At 35.5% G+C, this 19,929-nt stretch overlaps 1 protein-coding gene across 4 annotated transcripts in view; it reads right to left on the reverse strand.

Annotated features, from left to right (window-relative positions):
• LOC127845724 (uncharacterized) overlaps window positions 1-19,929 on the reverse strand; it is a 265,031-nt gene that overhangs the window by 8,664 nt on the left and 236,438 nt on the right. Inside the window, exons 1-5 of one of the 4 annotated variants that reach the window (XM_052376827.1) lie at window positions 14,310-14,573; window positions 10,552-10,689; window positions 10,089-10,208; window positions 3,239-3,364; window positions 2,726-2,848 (exon numbers count right to left, since the gene is read on the reverse strand). In XM_052376827.1, coding sequence (XP_052232787.1) covers window positions 2,726-2,848; window positions 3,239-3,364; window positions 10,089-10,208; window positions 10,552-10,689; window positions 14,310-14,484 — 682 coding nt within the window. In that variant the 5' untranslated portion in view covers window positions 14,485-14,573. Of the gene's footprint in view, window positions 1-2,725; window positions 2,849-3,238; window positions 3,365-10,088; window positions 10,209-10,551; window positions 10,690-14,309; window positions 14,574-19,929 lie in introns of those variants that run through there. The other 3 variants (XM_052376828.1, XM_052376830.1, XM_052376829.1) reach the window with 3 other exon arrangements.

Genomic DNA, 19,929 nt, shown 5'->3' on the forward strand with positions numbered 1-19,929 from the left:
CACCATCTACTTATGTGACAAAGAACATATATTATATAGATCTCTATGTATGACTAGACCATATCAAACCGACATACCATTATGTTTAGCACCAACTATTGTTTGTTTAAAAGAAAAAGCTAAGTATTTTCTTTTCAAAATATGTTTATTTAATATTTCAAATGCGTATACATTGCTTACGTTGATCCGTTGCATTCAAATAGAAACCACCCATACAAGATAAAAACGAATGTATGCAACATCAAAAGGACAATTGTCTTGTCAAAAATATACATGCGGCTACTATTAAACATCTTTTAATTTTTAATCAGTATCGCATTCCGTGTTAATGCTAAAAATCAGGATTAGATGAAATTTGATGTTATTAAAACGACTGTACAGCTATTTAATTTTTCTCAGCCGCGCATTCTACATATATAGGATCTGGCACGATTTCTCATATCATACTGTATTTTATTAAACGAGTTCATGAATATTGGATGTAAGCGAGCCTTTGACGAGCTTACTAACGAATGTCCTGGACAAATTTAATAAAATATGGTATGAAATGACAACGAGTGTCAGATCTTTTTTATCACATGCTTTAGAATGAGAAAACTAAATAAATATGTACGCAAACATAATGATGAATCCCGAATGTTGTTTACATTTCGTGGCGTCTTTTGACGCTGAAACGTCATGTCAGCAAAAAAATGCAATTGAGCGAAAATAAGCCCATGAAAACGCTTAAAAAGTAGATTATACATGTGCAAGATAAAAATATTTGTAATGGCTATATTACATGGGAAACAGAGTATGGAATGTGATAAAAGCATGCAAATAATTATTCATGTTCATCGTCATAATACCATGTTGTATGCATCATTCACTTAGTCTATTATCCTTCTTTGACGCCGCAATGTGTATTTTGGTTAAGGCATCATCAACCTTTGAATTCCGTATTATAATGTCGTTTTTAACATGTCATCATTTAAACAAAGTTTTAAGAGTTAATGAAAAAACAGAACAAAAAAAACTTCAGTGATCCATAAGCGAATATTGTATAATAGTAATTCGTTATTGAAGCCAGCTGTTTCCCATATGTTTATTATCATTCCTCTGAAGCAAACATCCAAACCATTCCACTATGCTCGCTTAATCCATTGTATAATTGCATTACACGGTGTTATTTAGAATACATTTCAGCATTCACTAAGTCATGTGTTTGTATACAAAATTAATCAATCACAGAGAAAGATCCTTTCTCCGAGAACGAAGCGCATTCATTAATCGATATACTGACGAGTATCTTAACGAATGAATAAATAGTTACATCATTGAAGATTTAAAAAATAAAACATCTCGTTTGCTTACGCCAACTTAAAAAGTACCAGTGATGATCAGTCTACCCCCTCTGCACTAGTTGCATTAATTAACATGTCTTCATTTTCCTCTTTCCCATATAGTACAGGGCTCATCTGGAACATCGACGCACTATGACTATACAAGGGGACTTTTGCCCTGGGTAGAACCAGTACCTGGCGTCTTTGAAATATTATGTCAGTGTGCTGCTTTATTATGCAAGTCATACTGAATCAATTTTTAAATTAACTCTGCATTACGTATTGCGCAAACAATCATGCGCTTTACTAAAAATGACATCACACAATCATGTGACCCTTATTATCACCATTAAAGCCCGAGTTGTTTTCTCGTCTAATTTGGTTACGTCTACGTGATCCTTAACTTATGAAATATCAACATAAGCGCTAAGCAGCATGCGTCATATGTCATATAACAGACGACGCAAATGGAGACTAAACAACTACTAAAAAACGGTCTACTATATATATATATATATATATATATATATATATATATATATATATATATATATATATATATATATATATATATATATATATATATATATATATATATATATATATATTGTATTTCAGATATTAAATTCAGCGCTTAAAATCATGCAACTTCGACTCCCAAACTGAAGAAGCGTTAACGGTTGCCATTAAAGCCCGGAATCGTTTCCCGTCTAAAATGACTACGTCTACGTAATAAGTCTCTACTCGGATATCAAAACTAAGAATCATGCAACGTCATCGAAACTCACAAACTCTAGTGGCGTTAACTGTAGCCGTAAAACCCGTGCCCGTTTCCCGCCATTCGCACCTGAATTCATGGCAGCCGGATATCCACGTGGCGTTGACTTCCTTACACCCTTTTCTCCATCTACACCCTTATGTAAGCTATTCGAATTATTTTTTTGGTGTACACGTAAATATTACCCACAATTCAATTGTATTGATGGCATCACAGTCAGCATTCGAGGGAGCAAAAGATAAGGTCATTTTCTCATTCAAGTTTTGTTCAACCGTTTGCTCAGAAATCCAGATGACTGCATGCTTTTTTTGCATTGCTTATCTTAAATATTCAGTGAATATTTTTTGTTCTGAACATTTTGCTTGGTAGTTAATATTTATTTGTGCTTACTTTTATGTCTTTAGTTATTTTCTTTACAATACATATATTACGATTATTTTAAAAGTCATTTTGCATGCATGCATAAAATAATTGAAAGCAATTTTTGACATTCGCTTCTTCATAGTCTCACAAACAAAAAGGTGAACACAATAAAACGATACCGCTCGATGCCGCATCAAAACCTAATTACTTTGGCGGGGGATAACTAACATACGATTCTGTCGTATCTATGAACCACACTTACCTCCCTTGATGACATCCAGTGACACCTGGGTCTTGTTGTCATTCATACTGCACACCGCCTCATAGCAGGTGCCTTTAAGGCGGTCTCCGACCTTGACGCAGTTACCTCGACCATCGCCACAACCTTTTAAAACAATTGTAAGCAGTTTCCAAATAACGAAATTAAAACATTCACAGCGTAAGGAGGCGTTCGATGGCGAGAAAGGAAACGGAACCAAACTGTTGGAAAAGATATGTCATCGATTTATTCAGCGTAACGTAATAAACTTATGTGCCAGATCACAAGAAGTAATGACTCAATATCGATGAAAATGTATTTGAGCAGACAGGGAATAATTTATTAACTGTATATAACTTGACGTTATCATAGCGATACGTCAATCATTTAATGTTCGAACCACATATGACACAATTGAGCCTTCCCAGGAAAATATCATATCTGCCAAGTTTACAGTCATACTGGTGTTCTTTATGTGGAAACTAGAAACTACTTCGCATCCTTTTCCGGACTTACCGTATTCGATTGGTACCACGGCCCGTTGATAGTTGCCCCCCGCTTCTAGTATATCACACCGATACGACATGCAGTTATACGACCACGTTGAATTAGCAGGCACGCATGTTTCAAGCCAGGGGCAGGCTGCAACATAACAATGAGCCTCGTTCTGTGAAAATAGGGTTTTAACCCATTTATGCCTAGCGTCCTGACAAAAGGACAGTGCAAACAGCGTAGCTGTTTGCTTAAAAGGAATTTCTTTATGAAATATTCTAAATATATAAATAAATATACTTGACATCCCTAGTTTTTGAAATAAATTGATCCAATTAAGAAGGATGGGAGAGTCCACTGGGCATAAATGGGTTAATGTATTTGCGTTAAGTGTCGTCACAGAATAGTCTGTGCAGTACGCACTGGCAAATCACGTACGCCATTGATGTCTTATTGTATTTTAATTTTGTGTTTATAGAAAAACTGTTGTTAACGAAAAGCCAGTGTAGGCGGAACGTGTCTATATAGCGAACCGCACCGACTTATTTGAGGCAACATTTTACGCACAAGTATTAAGCCCCCTTTTCGCAGAACGTGGATCTTATATTTCATTTCATGCTTTGTGGTGAATGCACGGAGTAAACAGGAAATGAAATAATAAATATATTCATGTTTGTCATTCGAGTTTTTCGTCAGTTGCCGAGTTGGAATCCAATTATGAGTAGTTTGGAAGTAAGATGAATTTCGTATACACCAACACGTTGCATGGTGTTCTTAGTTCGAAAATTCCATTAATAAGAATAATTACTTAACACCTATTCAACTTCTTAAAAAAGCTTCCGCGATTAAGATGCCACTATTATCATTACACCCGATACGACTCGAGTTAGTCTGTTCAACAGGCCTTAGGTAAACGGAGTTAGCCTGTACGGACAGGCAATGGTATTACCATCATACCATTTGGTATGGGGTTAGCTTCTAGATAACCTGGCTCAAAGACCTATACATAAATAGTCTATTTATAGATAACGAATGAAAAGGGATTAGGCTACGGTATCTCGATCTTCTCGATTATTTATTAAGAATAATGAAAGAAAAACGCCTTTTTAGGTCTTAAACCAATAAAGAATGGAAATATTGGTTATATATTTAAATTTGGAACATTTTAAGATTGAATATAATAAATGCTAAAGTGAATCTTGTAATCGCGTGGTTTATTTGTAATACCTGTGAAATGTACAAAAGATTCATAATATTAAAAAACACTATGCATTTGTTGATACATGTAGTTAAACTATATTTAAGTATGCAATAGGAAAAAAAACACAAGAAGTCTGAACGTAATTTTATTTAATTATTTTTTTAATTATTCATCCATCTTTTTATCTTATTATTACTTCATTCATTCATTTATCGTTTCATCCGTCCGTCCGTTCGTCCATCCGTTTGTTTGTTCGTTTGTGCGTTCGTGCGTTTATTTATTGTTTGTTGGTTGGTTGGTTCGTTCTTTGGTTCGTTCCACGGTTTATTCTTTGTTTGATCGTTTGTTTGTTCTTTTGTTATTTCGTTCTTTTTTGGTTTGTTCTTTTGTTAATTCTTTTTTCGATCATTCATTCGTTCGTTCATTCATTTATTCATTCATTTATTATTTATGTTTTAGGCTTTTTTTTGTTTGTTTTTTGTTCCTTCCTTCCTTCTTTCCTTCCTTCTTTCCTTCCTTCTTTCCTTCCTTCCTTCCTTCCTTCCTTCCTTCCTTCCTTCCTCCTTCCTTCCTTCCTTCCTTCCTTCCTTCCTTCCTTCCTTCCTTCCTTCCTTCCTTCCTTCCTTCCTTCCTTCCTTCCTTCCTTCCTTCCTTCCTTCCTTCCTTCCTTCCTTCCTTCCTTCCTTCCTTCCTTCCTTCCTTCCTTCCTTCCTTCCTTCCTCCTCCCTCCCTCCCACCCTTCCATCCATCCATCCAGCCAGCCAGCCAGCCAGCCAGCCAGCCAGCCATTTATTCACTCATTCATTTTTTGTATGTATTTAATAAATTTATTTTCTTATTTTGTGTTCAATTGTTTAGCTTTTTTTAGTTTATTAAATGCACATATTGCAAATGTATAGCCTATACAAAGTATGTGTTTGAGATAGCAAAGACATGGTACATGTATTTGAGAAATACAACACAAAATGATGTATACAAATAGTGAGTAAAACAAAAAAAAGAAAAAAGGCATGTCAAAATCATTCAATTACCTTTAGAATATTCTAGTTGATAATGATAACAATACAATTACATTTTCAAATTTAGAAAATCATACAAAGAAGTGATCTTCTTCATTACAAATAGTCAACATAATATAAAATAATTGCACAAGTTGATCACTTTTACTCTATCCAATACAGTCATTCGATCACCTTATGGAAATATGGATTAATATTTATCTCAGATGTCAATTTTTAGGCAATCATTAGTGTCATATCAGGGGTATTTCCTCAATATGTCAGCCCCAATTATTTATGCTATGATTGGGTTATCTCCCTTGCATGGGCCTGTTTAAGGGATTACTACACAGGGGCCTTAAATGTTGTGTTTTTACAACAGATTAAAGGTACAAATGCTTAACTTGCCTTTCAAGATCATGCTAAGCATGCAATTTATTTATATTTTTATTACTTTAAGCAAAAACATGTGCATTTGTTGTGAGAGCCGTAAAAATCTAAGCAACGCCAAGTATTTATTGGCCCAAAACTGTGTGTTTTTGTGTTGCTTCTTTGATAAAGTTATTATTTAAAGGCTGACCAAGTCACCTGCACTACCATTTGTCATCTCAATGTGATTAAGACTTCATTTAATTGTTGCAATATGTTTATGTGAGGTAGCTTTTCACTACCATGACTTCTACAATGACCCTGAAAATGGCAAAGAAAAAATAGGGAAAACATGGGCGGATTAAACGCTTTATAAATAACAAACAAGTTTTCAGACTTGGTCAAGAATGTATTATATTTGCTTGTTTTTGTCCAAATTTCAAGAAAACAAGTCCATATTCTGCAGTTCTAAGACTTTGCTGGCCCTAAAGGCTGCACAGCACACTTTCTAGCCACCAATGCGAATTGGCCCCGGTCAAATTTCTAAATAAAGAGAACATTGCTCAAGTAAGCACCATTTTGAGTGTCTAAATAATAATGAATGTCAGGTTTGAGTTGTGGTGATTTTTCTTGGATGTTTGTAAGTTACCAAAACATTGGTATTTTAACTATAGCTGCATACAGGAAGTAGAATTAATGCAATTCGAAAACAGGTGTAATGCTGGCTCCGGTCAGTATTTCTGTTGGAAATTTGAAAGGGCGTACAGACATTGATCTATTACAAAAAATCTAATCCTTTGACCCCCAATTTTCTCCATTGCTGTTTAGTACTTGGTAAGTTACCAATGTAAAAACATGGTTTCCAGGCACCTTGCTTCTGCAGGAAAGTGGCAGTTTGTTGTTGAAACTGGCTTAAAAAGGCTCGGAAACACACAGAATTCTGATGTTTTGATTTGAAATCATCAATACTAAAATATTTTGCCCCAACTCATTTGATTTGAATGTTACTGATTTTTCAGAAGGCACAGCCTCAACCATTCTGGAAATGTGCTTGGTTTGTTTTCAGATTTGCGAGGTGACCAGTTTCCAGACATTGGTTCGCTCCTGCTTGTGTACGAGATTGGCCGAGACTAAAAAAACTGTAGTGTGCCACCCGAGGGGTGTGTGAAAATTCGATATCTGATTGGCTGATCGAAAAATGTGGGCGGAGCGATCGATACTTTGGCGACTGGTCAATTACCATTGCTAATCCCTGTATTGCCCCCAACAAACCATATCTACTAGTCAAGTGATCCAATGTTTTTTTTGACACCTTATCAGCGATCTATCGGCAAATTATTGATTTCATCGCGCTTTCACACCATGGTGTTTTTATGATAGGGGTCACTAATTGCTAGCGATAGATGCATCGTAGTGAAATAAAAGCAGACTGCTTTTGTATTTCATGGCCCATTTGATGTGTTGGATATACGACCTAAAACTTTTTAAAAAATCAGTGATTTAAATATTAACGTTTTATTTAAACCTTAATTTTCACGATCGGGATATGCACCGAGCATCTTTAAAAAAAGAATATTTCTTGCTACCATTATCAGAGTTTAAAACAAAATACATGTAAAAGAGTCAATTTCTCTGTTAAATTAACAACTTTTTTAAAATGTAATTTCGTATTAATTCTTAAATGTAATTTCGTATTAAATCTTTAAACTAAAGACAGTCACACTTAAGATAATCAATATACTTTTAATATAAATTGAAACAAAAAAATAGTCAAATAAATAACTTGTGGCATTTGTTTTCGCAGTCTCGTATTGTTAAGCAATAGAAATTACAGTTATCACCATTATTAAAAGCGGATTTAACGCACAAAGGGTCCAATAAACAAGACAATGTAGCATGACACACCGACATCAATCACCCTGTCGGCATGAGATGTCATAAAGTACAAAAGGCACCCTTCCTCCTGCTATGTGACGATATCCCCGATTGATTTTTGTGACCTCATTCAACATTTATTTTGTTTTAACGTGGCAGCATTAACATAATATGCATTTAATATAATACAGTACAAATAATACAATATATATAAAGAAATGAAATAAAAATAAATAAAGATAAAAGTGATGATGATGATGATGATGATGATGATGATGATGATGATGATGATGATGATGATGATGATGATGATGATGATGATAATGATGATGATGAAGACGACGACGACGACGATGATGATGATGACGATGATGACGATGATGATGATGATGATGATGATGATGATGATGATGATGATGATGATGATGATGATGATGATGATGATGATGATAACGAACGCAGAAAAGCTCGAACGCACAAACGAACGAACGAACAAACAAATTGACGGACGCATGAACGAACGAACAAAATAACAAACGAGCGCACGACCGACCGACCGACGGACCGGCCCGCTCGCTCGCTCGCTCGCTCGCTGACTGATTGACTGACTGACTGACTGAATGAATGAATGACCTGCTGACTTACTGACTGACTGACTGACTGACTGACTGACTGAATGAATGAATGACCTGCTGACTTACTGACTAACTGACTGACTGACTGACTGACTGACTGACTGACTGACTGACTGACTGACTGACTGACTGACTGACTGACTGACTGACTGACTGACTGACTGACTGACTGACTGACTGACTGACTGACTGACTGACTGACTGACTGACTGACTGACTGACTGACTGACTGACTGACTGACTGACTGACTGACTGACTGACTGACTGACTGACTGACTGACTGACTGACTGACTGACTGACTGACTGACTGACTGACTGACTGACTGACTGACTGACTGACAGAAATTACGAACGAAAGAACGAACCAATAAAACAATGAACAAACTCACGTACGCGCAAACGGAATGAATAGATAAACAGATAGATAAATAAATAAATTGATGAATAAATAAAGAAAGAAAGAAAGAAAGAAATACATGAACGAATGAATAAACGCATGCATGAATGAATGAATAAATAAATACATACATAAATAAAAATACATTAATACATAAATAAATACATTAATACATAAATAAATGATTGAATGAAACCCTATTCTGTTTACAATTATTGATTATTATTTTTGGCATTTCATACTATAATATAATTAAACTACAAACAAATCCCTAGTGTTTTCAAAATTATTAATCTATTCACTATCAGTGTGCAATATATTTAATCTTAAAATGTTCTAAATTCATTTAATAAAATATAAATTTATAACCAATATTTCCATTCTTTAGACCTAAAAAGGCGTTTTTCTTTCATTATTTGAATACATAATCGAGAAGATCGAGATACCGTAGCCTAATCCCTTTTCCTTCGTTATCTATAAATAAACTATTTATTTATAGATCTTTGAGCCAGGTTATCTATATGCTAACCCCATACCAAATGGTATGATGGTAATACCATTGCCTGTCCGTACAGGCTAACTCCGTTAACCTAAGGCCTGTTGAACAGACTAACTCGAGTCGTATCGGGTGATCATTCTCCCATAATCCGACATTAAATCACAGTAACATTAACTGTGCTTAGTGTCAATGTATAAATCATGTATGTAGTTCGCAAATGGTGCGGTAAATTGGAATACCACTTACTAGCGTAAAACATTTAATGCAAGTGTTAAACATGTAATGCTCATTCTTAATAATTATTGATACAACCGTGTCATGTCGATATTACCATACAATGCCGCGGTTGACGTTGATATTGATTCTCAGCCTGTCACATTGTGAGGCGGCATTAATCTAGAGTAAGTTAAGACTGAACGCTTGTTATTTAGAATATATTTGTGCGCAGGAATGGTTTTTCTAACCTGTCGCTTATATATATGCATCGCTCTGGAAAACTGGGGTCTCATGCATGTGCGTACTGGGTCTCATGGATGTGCGTACAGTTTAATCCTAGATAGACTTGCAGTCTGCACAGGCTAATCACGGACGACACTCTCTGATGTTTAATGATTTTTTCCCTTTAATGAAAGTCTTTTTTTTAGCGAAAATGAAGCTCAGGAAACAATTGTCGTTCCTGATTAGCCTGTGCGGACTGCACATTAAGCCCCGTTTTGCCAGAGTGAGCCTCTATGTGTTATACGAGCGCGTCGAAGATTATGTCTATTCGGTTCTATTACGTCCTACTTTTAAATGCAATTAAGTGCCTGTGATGTTCATAAACAAAAATTAATACCTTGACGCGATATTTCAATCACTAAACGGTTCATAAATAAACGACACAAGTATTTATACCAACCGGCGTCTGTGACTTTGAAAGCTGGCTCCTTTGATGTTGTATCGACGATACACTGTCGTGTGTAGCACCCTCTAATGATTTCACTCCCAATATCTTCACAAGCATCGCCATCTCGACAGCCTGTGAAAATAACATTCGAAAATCATTGGATTTGATAACCATATTCAGATACATTCAAGAGTATGACAATATCACTTTTTGTCAAAAGTAAAATCTAATGTCACTTACACAATAGTTTCAGCGGCACACCTTCCAAAATTCCATAAAACCAAACATTACAAAGGTTATTAATAACTTTATGTGATTATATTATATTATGATCACATTGTTACGTTTAATAAAGTTTAATTATCATTATAAACGCTTGAAGCAAAGGTTATTGTTACTTAGTATTTCAGGGACTTAGGCTTTAAAATTACTTTACAGGAAATTTTAATAAACAATACATAATGCATAGTCCTACCTTTGCTAAGGTCCTCCAAGACAAATGTTGCCACAGAATCATTCGACTGCCTCTTGCAAAATTGTTTTGCACATGCTTCGCCTGTGAACACGGTCGTAGTATTGCCCTCTGGAACGCACTGTCCGCCCGCTTTGCAGCCTTAAATGTAAATTGTTGCATTAGTGGTGTATAGTTTGAATGTTTAAAAATATGTATTCATTGAAAAAGACAAGTGTGGATTTGAAGCATATTTATTATTTTTAAACAGTAATTTAAGTTTAAACCTATTTATATTAGCTCGATTGCTGCGTAATAACCAGTACTTGGTGCATTTGAGGGAATTCTAAAAAACGCTCCCACGTCGAAATTATGACCACGCGGTCGCTAGGCAGAAACCATATCCAATACACCCCGGCGACCTGGTGCATTCAACAGGTAAGCGCAGCGCTCTGACCATATCAATATTCCTGTTGCATCTTCTTCTACAGCATATCACACAAGTTGCGACTACACTCCATCCAAACCGTCATCACAGTGTGCATTATGTGACGCGCTCGTTGAAAACCCGGCTTAATGCATGCGCGTAAAGTTTCGCCACAGATTAGCGTGTGCACGTTCCGCCTTTATTGGCGTCGCCATGGAGGGCGGCGACTAGTATGTAATGCATTTTGTTTCGCTTATGGGAGGAGAAGTTATTTTACGGATCAATAAATATATTTTTGTTTTAAGAATAAGTATCTTGCATAGTGGTGATTTTTTGTTAAATTATTGTAAATAAGTACTGCATTTGTGCCTATTACATTTATTACAACATGTATTGCCAATAATGCAAAGCTAATTGTTTTAATTAATAACTGATCCACAACTGATCAAAGGGGAAAGATCACAGGGACTGGGCAAATACGCAATACTTTCTGGTTTTGTACAAAAACAAATGCTGTTTTGTATGAAAACAAAACATAATCAAATTTATTTATTTTTTGGCTTTTCTAATTTTCTTATTTAGTGGAGAATCAATGTAGTACGATATTGGGCGACCTATCGCGCAAGCAAATTTATTGGAAGGCTTAGTGGTACGAAAACGTACAATGTATTAGTTTATTAATAGACATATAATAAGTTATTATTAATAACGATCGCTATACACAACTTCACCAAATAGCAGAACATAAGTAAATGTCAGCCGAAATAGTTCAGTTTGGACATTTTTATTAAATTTAATGGATGCAACGTGGTGACAACGTTAATTAAAATTTCTTACATCACTTAAATATCAAATAAAAAATACACGTGTTTTTATATAAAAAATAAATGCAAACAACACATTTATTATCCATGTATTTTTATGGTTGTCTATCATAGGCCAATCCCTACCACATATAGAGCGCGAAGCGCGACACGTATTATTGATTGTAACAATAAGTTGCGATAAAGGAAGCAGCCGCTTATCAAGGAGGAACTGTATCCCAGCAACCCGTTTCTCTAGAGTCAAGCACTCCTCGGAGGTTTTTTTAAGAACCACATATAGAGCGCGAAGCGCGACACGTATTACTATCCAGGTGGTATGGGCCCTTAAGCATTATCCGACCATTACGTCCATAGTTATCTTCCTTAGAATTTGAGACATTTTGAAATCCTTGTTCGAAGTCCAAAATTCTCATCCGATTGTTCCCTAACTTTCACAGGCTTTTTATCAATGAGGACCCAACCCAAACTCTATATGAGCAATATCGGACCTTAAGTCCAGAATTATGTCTACATGAATTTAAAAATAAAAGTGAAAAACTGCTTGGTTAGATGATTATGTCAACATTTTTTCTTTTCAAACGTACAGTGTTTTCATATCAATGAGCATTTTTACCTCATTTAAAATGAGAAACATCGGGACAATAAGTGCAGAATTGTTTCTATTAAATTTGACAAAATAAACAATTTCCACTTGTTTAAAAGATTTCACAACTTTCGTCCAAATCTTTCCAAACGTGTTAAGTGTTTTTATATCAGTATTACTCGAACCCTATAGAAAATGATGAATATCGGAGCAATAAATCTATTATGATCTTTTACTGAATTTCAAAGTATTGTGAAATGCAGCTTCTTTATACAATTTACAGTTTTCATTCAATTTTTTTTTCCAAACTTTTACAGTGTTTTCATATCAATGAGTACTCAACCCCTATCGTAAACGAGCAACGTAAGAATAAGTTCAGAATCACTTCCCCTTGAAGTTGAGAAAAATATGAAATTACGCTTACAAGATGAAGCATATTTTTTAAAACCTACACAGTTTTGTTCCATTATTATTGCATAAACTCTATCTTTAATGCCCTCTGGTGGGGTGCAGAAACTTGACAAAAGGAGGGCTTGAACGGAAGAAATCGTGCATTAACAAGGCGATTCACGTGCCGTTCAAGCCCTGTTATGTGTTTTTCATATCCATAATCTGGTCCACACGCAGTTACTTCCCTTCTCCAGCCTTCGACGACGGCGTTCGACGACTTTCCAAGCATAAATGGGGAACTGAATAAGCACCAGTTTCCTCATGCATGCAGGGATAATGGCAATGACTATTTCAATCCACTTTTCAACTTATACCATCTGCACTTTCTTGACAACAACTTTATTGTATTGGCAACGTCAATGAAGTTAAGGTTATTTACTCAACACTTTCAAAGGACTATGCTGTAAATTTAAGTGATTATGTATCTTAAACGATCCTGGTGTAAATTCCAAAACAATTCCTCATTTCTTAATTTGCGCGGCTGCATTTCAACTTTGCATTAATCCACTGCTTTAACACATTTTAGATCGTAAACTGCCTATCCGAAGGTAAAGCCTCGTCATTTCGGATGATGACCGAGTGAGGCATATGTAAAACACAACCTTGAACTGTATTGAAATAATCGAATTATTTTGTCGATGTCGAATGAACAAAACATTGTTTTCAATGATATTTTAATTTATTTTGGTATGTGTGATTTGTTTATGCAATAATAGCGAAAATACACATTTTCTCGGACATGATCATCTGCGGGCGCTCTCAAAAATTTTCGAGCGCCCGCAGATGATCATGTCTTCGAAAACGTGTATTATCCCTATAATGAAAACTGCACCAGTAAAAAAAGGGAAACCAATGTAAATAAAATGAACAATGAAATATTTGGGAGTTACAACACAAAATCATAGATAATGGTTATTTTGGGGTTATAACACAACATCATAAATAATGGTTATTTGGGGGTTATAACACAAAATCATAGATAATGGTTATACCAGTATCTTTTTCAATTTTGTTTAAAATAATTGGCTAATATATTAATATTTACAGTAAAAAAAATCGTTCCATGTAACTTCATTGAGTGCCTTTTACACTGAAATTCCCGACGCCCTTTGATGCTTTGCATTAATACTTATCTTGTTGTATTTTTCATTTAAAGGTATTCACTTCTAAGCGAACATTCACTTTAGACGGATGTACTTCTAATACACGAGAAGTTAACATTGTAAATAGTCATACATACCGAAACTTTGAAGAATTACTGCGTCGATGAGCATATTTACCAATACTCATTTCAAGTAAGTGAACACAATCTTAGAAATAACAATCGCACTTGATCCTAGTGCTTGTGCTAAATACTTCTTATACCAAAGAGATATGGTAGCACACATTGTTTGATATTGCTTTTACGTTCACTTTTCAAAATTACGTTTCTGTCATTGATTTTCTCAACAATTAGCTACAGTTTAATTACAAATAATGTTAAGAATCCCTAACTTACCTCCCGACACGATTTCAAGGACATTGACCCCCTGCACTTTCCTGCATCTCTTTAGGATGCAGTTCACCTCCTTCTCGGTATCCAATGCTATCAGCTCACCCGTCACGTTATCTTTGCAACCTTCCAAAGGAGAAAGTAAACAAACTAAACAAAAAACAAATGCTTTTATCGTCATTTTACCTTAATTCGAAGCACAATATTCCTAATTTCCTAATAAGAATATTATATTCGCTTTATCTCTTTTTAGTGTTAAGCATTAGTTGTGCGAGTAAATCAAGTTGGTTTTGCAGACAGGTTTGAAATATCAACGGGACGCTTAACGTCAGAACCGTCTGTGAAATCCGCGCACGTGCTGATTTATATCAAATTAAGAAAACACTAAAACAGAACAAGTGTTATGTTTCATTTTTAGAAATAATCCAAAACAGCTAACATGATTTATTGCTGTAAAAGGCGTTGTCGTAATTGTTGATCTAATGGGCGTATCCTAGCAGCATTCATATTAACCCTTTGCATGCTGGGAAATTTGTCGTCTGCTAAAATGTCGTCTGCTGAATTTGTAAAATAAGCATTTTCTTCATTTTTTTTTCAAAGAATACTATCAGAATAGCAAACAGTTTGGATCCAGATGAGACGCCACGTTTTGTGGCGTCTCATCTGGATCCAAACTGTTTGCAAAGGCCTTTAAAATTCGGTTCCCGCACTGAAAGGGTTAAATGAGCATACTATAATTAATCAAGAAATACAATACAAATGGTAAAATACCGACACGACAGATGACACTGCAATCGGAACGTAACGACCAGTCTTCAACAGTTAGAGTGCAAAAACATAACTTAATTAGCTATTGCAACGCTTGGTCTGTAGAGTTATTCAAGCATATTACGCATATAGTAGGCCAATAAGATAATGTCTAATTAAATATATCAATTTAAATTTATTTGACATGCATTGTGTTCTTATTTACAGACACAGCCCTGGGAAATATCAGATTTATTCGTATTTACGTTATGAAGTTAAACTGTTTAACAGCTTATTTTATTATCAGAACCATACCTGTCTACAAACGGCAAAGTGAACGTTCTTTTACGTTGGCTTAAACAATTTATGAATTTTCTAAATGTTTACACTTATTTGATGATGGACTGGATTATAATACCTGTAGTACAACATAGGATATACCTTTGAGAAAACAGTGACCAGCCAGTTAGCCCTAAGAGTGTCTACAGACCAAACACGAAGGCTGAGATTTATATAAAGTGTGTTGCTGCCTAGCTTATAACTATTGAGCCAACACTATTTTTATTTGAGCCTCGCTATGTGAATACGGGGCTTAATGCATGTGCGTTTAGTGTCATCCCAGATTAGCCTGTGCAGTCCACACAGGCTAATCAGGAATGACACTTTCCAACTTTACTGGAGTTTCGATAAGAATAAAATTTCTATACACGAAACATACATTTTAAGCGAAAGGTTTAATCCCTGATAATCGTGTGCGGACTGCACGGGCCAGGATGGGACGACATTTTACGCTCGTGCATTAAGCCCCGTTTTCTCGGAACGAGGCCCATTTGTTATATTGTATCACCTTGTGTACAGCCAGATTATAATTACATATTTTTCAGCACTGTCACATATGGACAAAAATCATAGCTCTCGAAGTTATTTGTAATACAAAACAGGTTAAATGTCAGAACACTTTTGATATTAACTGTTATATTAAAATAATATTTTTTAATATTTTTGTAACCAAATATTTGTTTAGTTTGAATGATATTTTAGCGCTACCACTGTGCCAGCTAGACGTGTGCACTGCGGGCGAGGACGTTTAACGTCAATTCGTTGCATGCGCGGTCCATATCATAAAATAGTACCCGGTCCATAAACTCTTAGTTGGATCTATCGTATTTTAGCCACACAGATAAAGGCGAACACATTTAAGAGAGGTTCAATGTAATTGAATAATAATATAATAATTGTTATGCTTAAAAGATATACTGATAACGTAATGTTGATATTGTAAACATAAATTTTAACATCAATTAAATCTTTCAAACAGTAAATAAAATAATAATGATTCATGTATAACAGTCCAGTATAACAATAAACAGTGAGGTTATACAACGATATTGCTACGGAAACATACCCCATTGGGTTTGTCAACACAATTGAACATCAAAAAAACATACCACATTCCATAGGCTTGTAAACACAGTAGAACAGCGTGAGATCCTCCCCTGTCGTTTCCGATGCCGGCACACTGCCCGTTTTCTCGTGCGTCCAGCCTGCACCGCGGTTGAACATCAGAGCGAGCTTGGTGCTGACAAGACCTGTTTGAGTGTTCGTGTTATATGAGTCTCAATCTGGGAAATGGGGCTAAATGCATGGCAGTATAGTGTCGTCCCAGATTCGCATATGGAGTCCATACAGACTAATCAAGGACGACATTTAGCGCTTGAATGGTAGTTTTCGTTTAAAAGAGTCTCTTCTAAGCCACAATCAAGTTTAGACGGACAGTGTCACCCCTAATTAGCATGTTCAGTTGGCACAGGCTTATAAGGGACGAAATTGTGCGTGTGTATGCTAGTTTTCGTTTAAAGTTAGTCTCTTCGTTTCAAAAATAAAGTTGAGGTGGAAAGTGTCATCCCTGATTAGCTAGTGCGGACTGTATTGATAAATCTGGGACGACAATTTAGGCACATGCATTAAGGCCCATTTTCCAGACCGATGTTCATATTATTTCGATCTGCACCAAGGAAGCATTTTCGTAATCTGTCCGAGAACACTTAGTACTGGTTAATTCATTTAAACGGACAGCAGAGTGTTTTGTTAAAAGCCTAAGGCTTTCGATTGAATCGAGCCATCATTTTATGTTCACAAATTATTATCATGTGTTAATGTATCTGCCGCAAATAATCAGTTTTTGGAAGAAGTGTTTAACCAATACGCTTCTTAAGAATTTACGGGATTTCATATGAACAAAGATGTTTTAATGAACATATATGCCATGTATACAATTATATAATATCACCATCGCGAATAGGTTATTGCAAAAGGGGCGTATATGTTATTACAGCATGGTATTAATATACAAAATGTACATATATGCATATATTTGCTTATTGGAAAATTAAGGAGCTTTCAGTGAAAATGTGAATGCATGTTTTAAGGTACGATTGTATAAATGTCCTGTAAAGCAATAGAACAACCTTCAATAAAAGCCCCCAAATAGATTAAATAAACAGGGTATTTTATTTTGATCCACTTCAAAGGCAGGCCGTGTATGTTTCGATTCATTCAGCTTATTAAAACCACCAGCAATTCATAACTCATACGACTGTCTAAGTATATCTATTTCGCAAATTAGCAAAAACCGATTAAATTTATATGAAACAGTAAAACCACAGTTGTGTTGAATGTTGATCTTAAGCGTATATTTACAAATGAGTAAGATATATATATATAGAAGTACGGATATTTAATTACAGCTATTCACTGCCACTGTTATTGGTAATGCAGTATATTATAAAGTTCGACGTTTTTTTTGTAGGAATGGTTACAAATGTATTAATAGTGTTAGTTTTAATAAATCTAATATCCATTTTGTGTCAGTAATACATAGACTCCAAATATTCTACTAACACCGAATATTTTAAGGACATTCTCCGATAGTAAACTCAATTATGTCAATCACATTCATTTGAAAAAAATATTGTATTCAAATATGAGAATATGTTAATATTTACTGATTGTATTCGCCAATAAAATTGACAGTCTTTCAATACCTTTCACATTCTGACATTCAGTCGAGCCGTGTTCCGGAAAGAGGACGAATCCAGTCTCCTTAGGCAGAGTAATATCTGACAGAACCATGCCGTCGTCACGGCAACAGAAATTCAGTCCTGTGTCCGAACTGTATTCACCATCCGGTAACTGCCACTCTTCCGAAGTAGTGATGCCAAGATTATTGTCCTTGTCGTGGATTTTGATGTAGCCGTCTTTGAATCCTGCATTAGTGTCCGTAACATTGGATTTAAATTAAGACGTCTGTGAACCCTGCTTTTTTGTCTATAAACAATATATTTTGATAAAGCCGTCCTTAAATGCTGTGTAAGTTTACATACACGCATATGAAAACTATTGTTTTATGTGGTAAGACGCACATACAATTATTTGACGCGAGTTTTTCCGAAAACCGATAGGTCATGCTTTTTTCTAGATATAGGGATTGAAGAAGAACGTCATTCGTGCTAGTATACAGAGTAAGTATGCAAATCCTAATAATAATTACATAGTTAAGCCATGAACAAGTGTTCCAGAAATATAATAAAGTGGTAAAATTACTTGACAATATCACATGAACAAACCGAAAGGAATGCCAGAACAATGTGAACATTTTGTGTCTACCATTTAGTTTTTTACCTCTTGGACAATATCCGCCACTCCTAAAAATGCAGTAGCTGCCAGGTTCCCAGTATGTCTTGTAGCGTGGAACCATCGACGTGGCCGTAGACACACCGTGAACACAAAACTCATGTTCAGCGAACGTCGGAGTATAATTTCCCGCCAAAAATGTTTCGACCGGAAACACGTTTGCGCCTGCGCCAAAATGTTTCCAGTTTGATTCTTGCCATACACCTTGCAAATCAGTTGGACATCCCGTTTTGGGTTTAAACAAAGCATACTGACCCTCTGGCCAGAGCATTATCTCTGAAATGAGTTTGAAATAAGTGTCGTTTTGTGTTCACACAAAGTGCACGCACAGCTTTAACGCACCACTGTCTTTATAATAATTCGATTCCAGACCAAAGTAGTGTAATACTCATAGTTTCTGGTGTCTTAGTACTATTAAATCAAGCAAATAAACACATATTTAGTATAGCATGATGTTTAAAACAATTTATACCATTGTGCAAAGCCTTCGCTGCAGCTTGGTCCTCCGTGACGTCACAGGTATAGACCGTACACCCCTCATGCCAGAAGGCTCCTGTGGGTTTGCATTTTCCGTCCACGGAACACCCTAAACAATTGAAATGAAACACCAATGTGATTAACTTTGCGTATGCTCATAATTACAAACACATGTTTTTAATATTTTATAAGAACAGTTTAGATTGGTGGAATCAGTATTTATTCAGCAATTACAAATGTCGAGAAAATTGACGTAATGTTCATGTTCACATAAAAACCTGATGATTTAAAAAAAAACAAGATATAAAAAAAAACTTATAAATTCCGTTCCATTTTAGGTTATTGCTGCATAAACAAGAAGTTAATTATTTGCATTTAATAGAAACAGAGGATTGTCACGCGTGTAGACCGCTCCGATTAACTTTTATTAAACGCTTACATAGCTATATTATTTTATTAGTATGCAAAACTCATAAAGGGCGGGTAAACAACTTTGATGCCCATGTCGACGGGCATGTCGCAAAGTGTGTCAGAATTCATATTGAAGTAACAAAGTTGAAAAATAACCTAATGCAATCTACGTGTGCTACGCGTTGTTTTATACCTTATAATAATAACCAGCGATTCGGATCTCAGAGAGCAATCGTTAGAAGTCAAATACCGCCTGGTATGTTTTGCACGTTGTTCCAGCATCGACGTATGTGTTGTT

This window comes from Dreissena polymorpha, chromosome 9 (genome assembly GCF_020536995.1).
Source record: "Dreissena polymorpha isolate Duluth1 chromosome 9, UMN_Dpol_1.0, whole genome shotgun sequence".
Classification (NCBI taxonomy): domain Eukaryota; kingdom Metazoa; phylum Mollusca; class Bivalvia; order Myida; family Dreissenidae; genus Dreissena; species Dreissena polymorpha.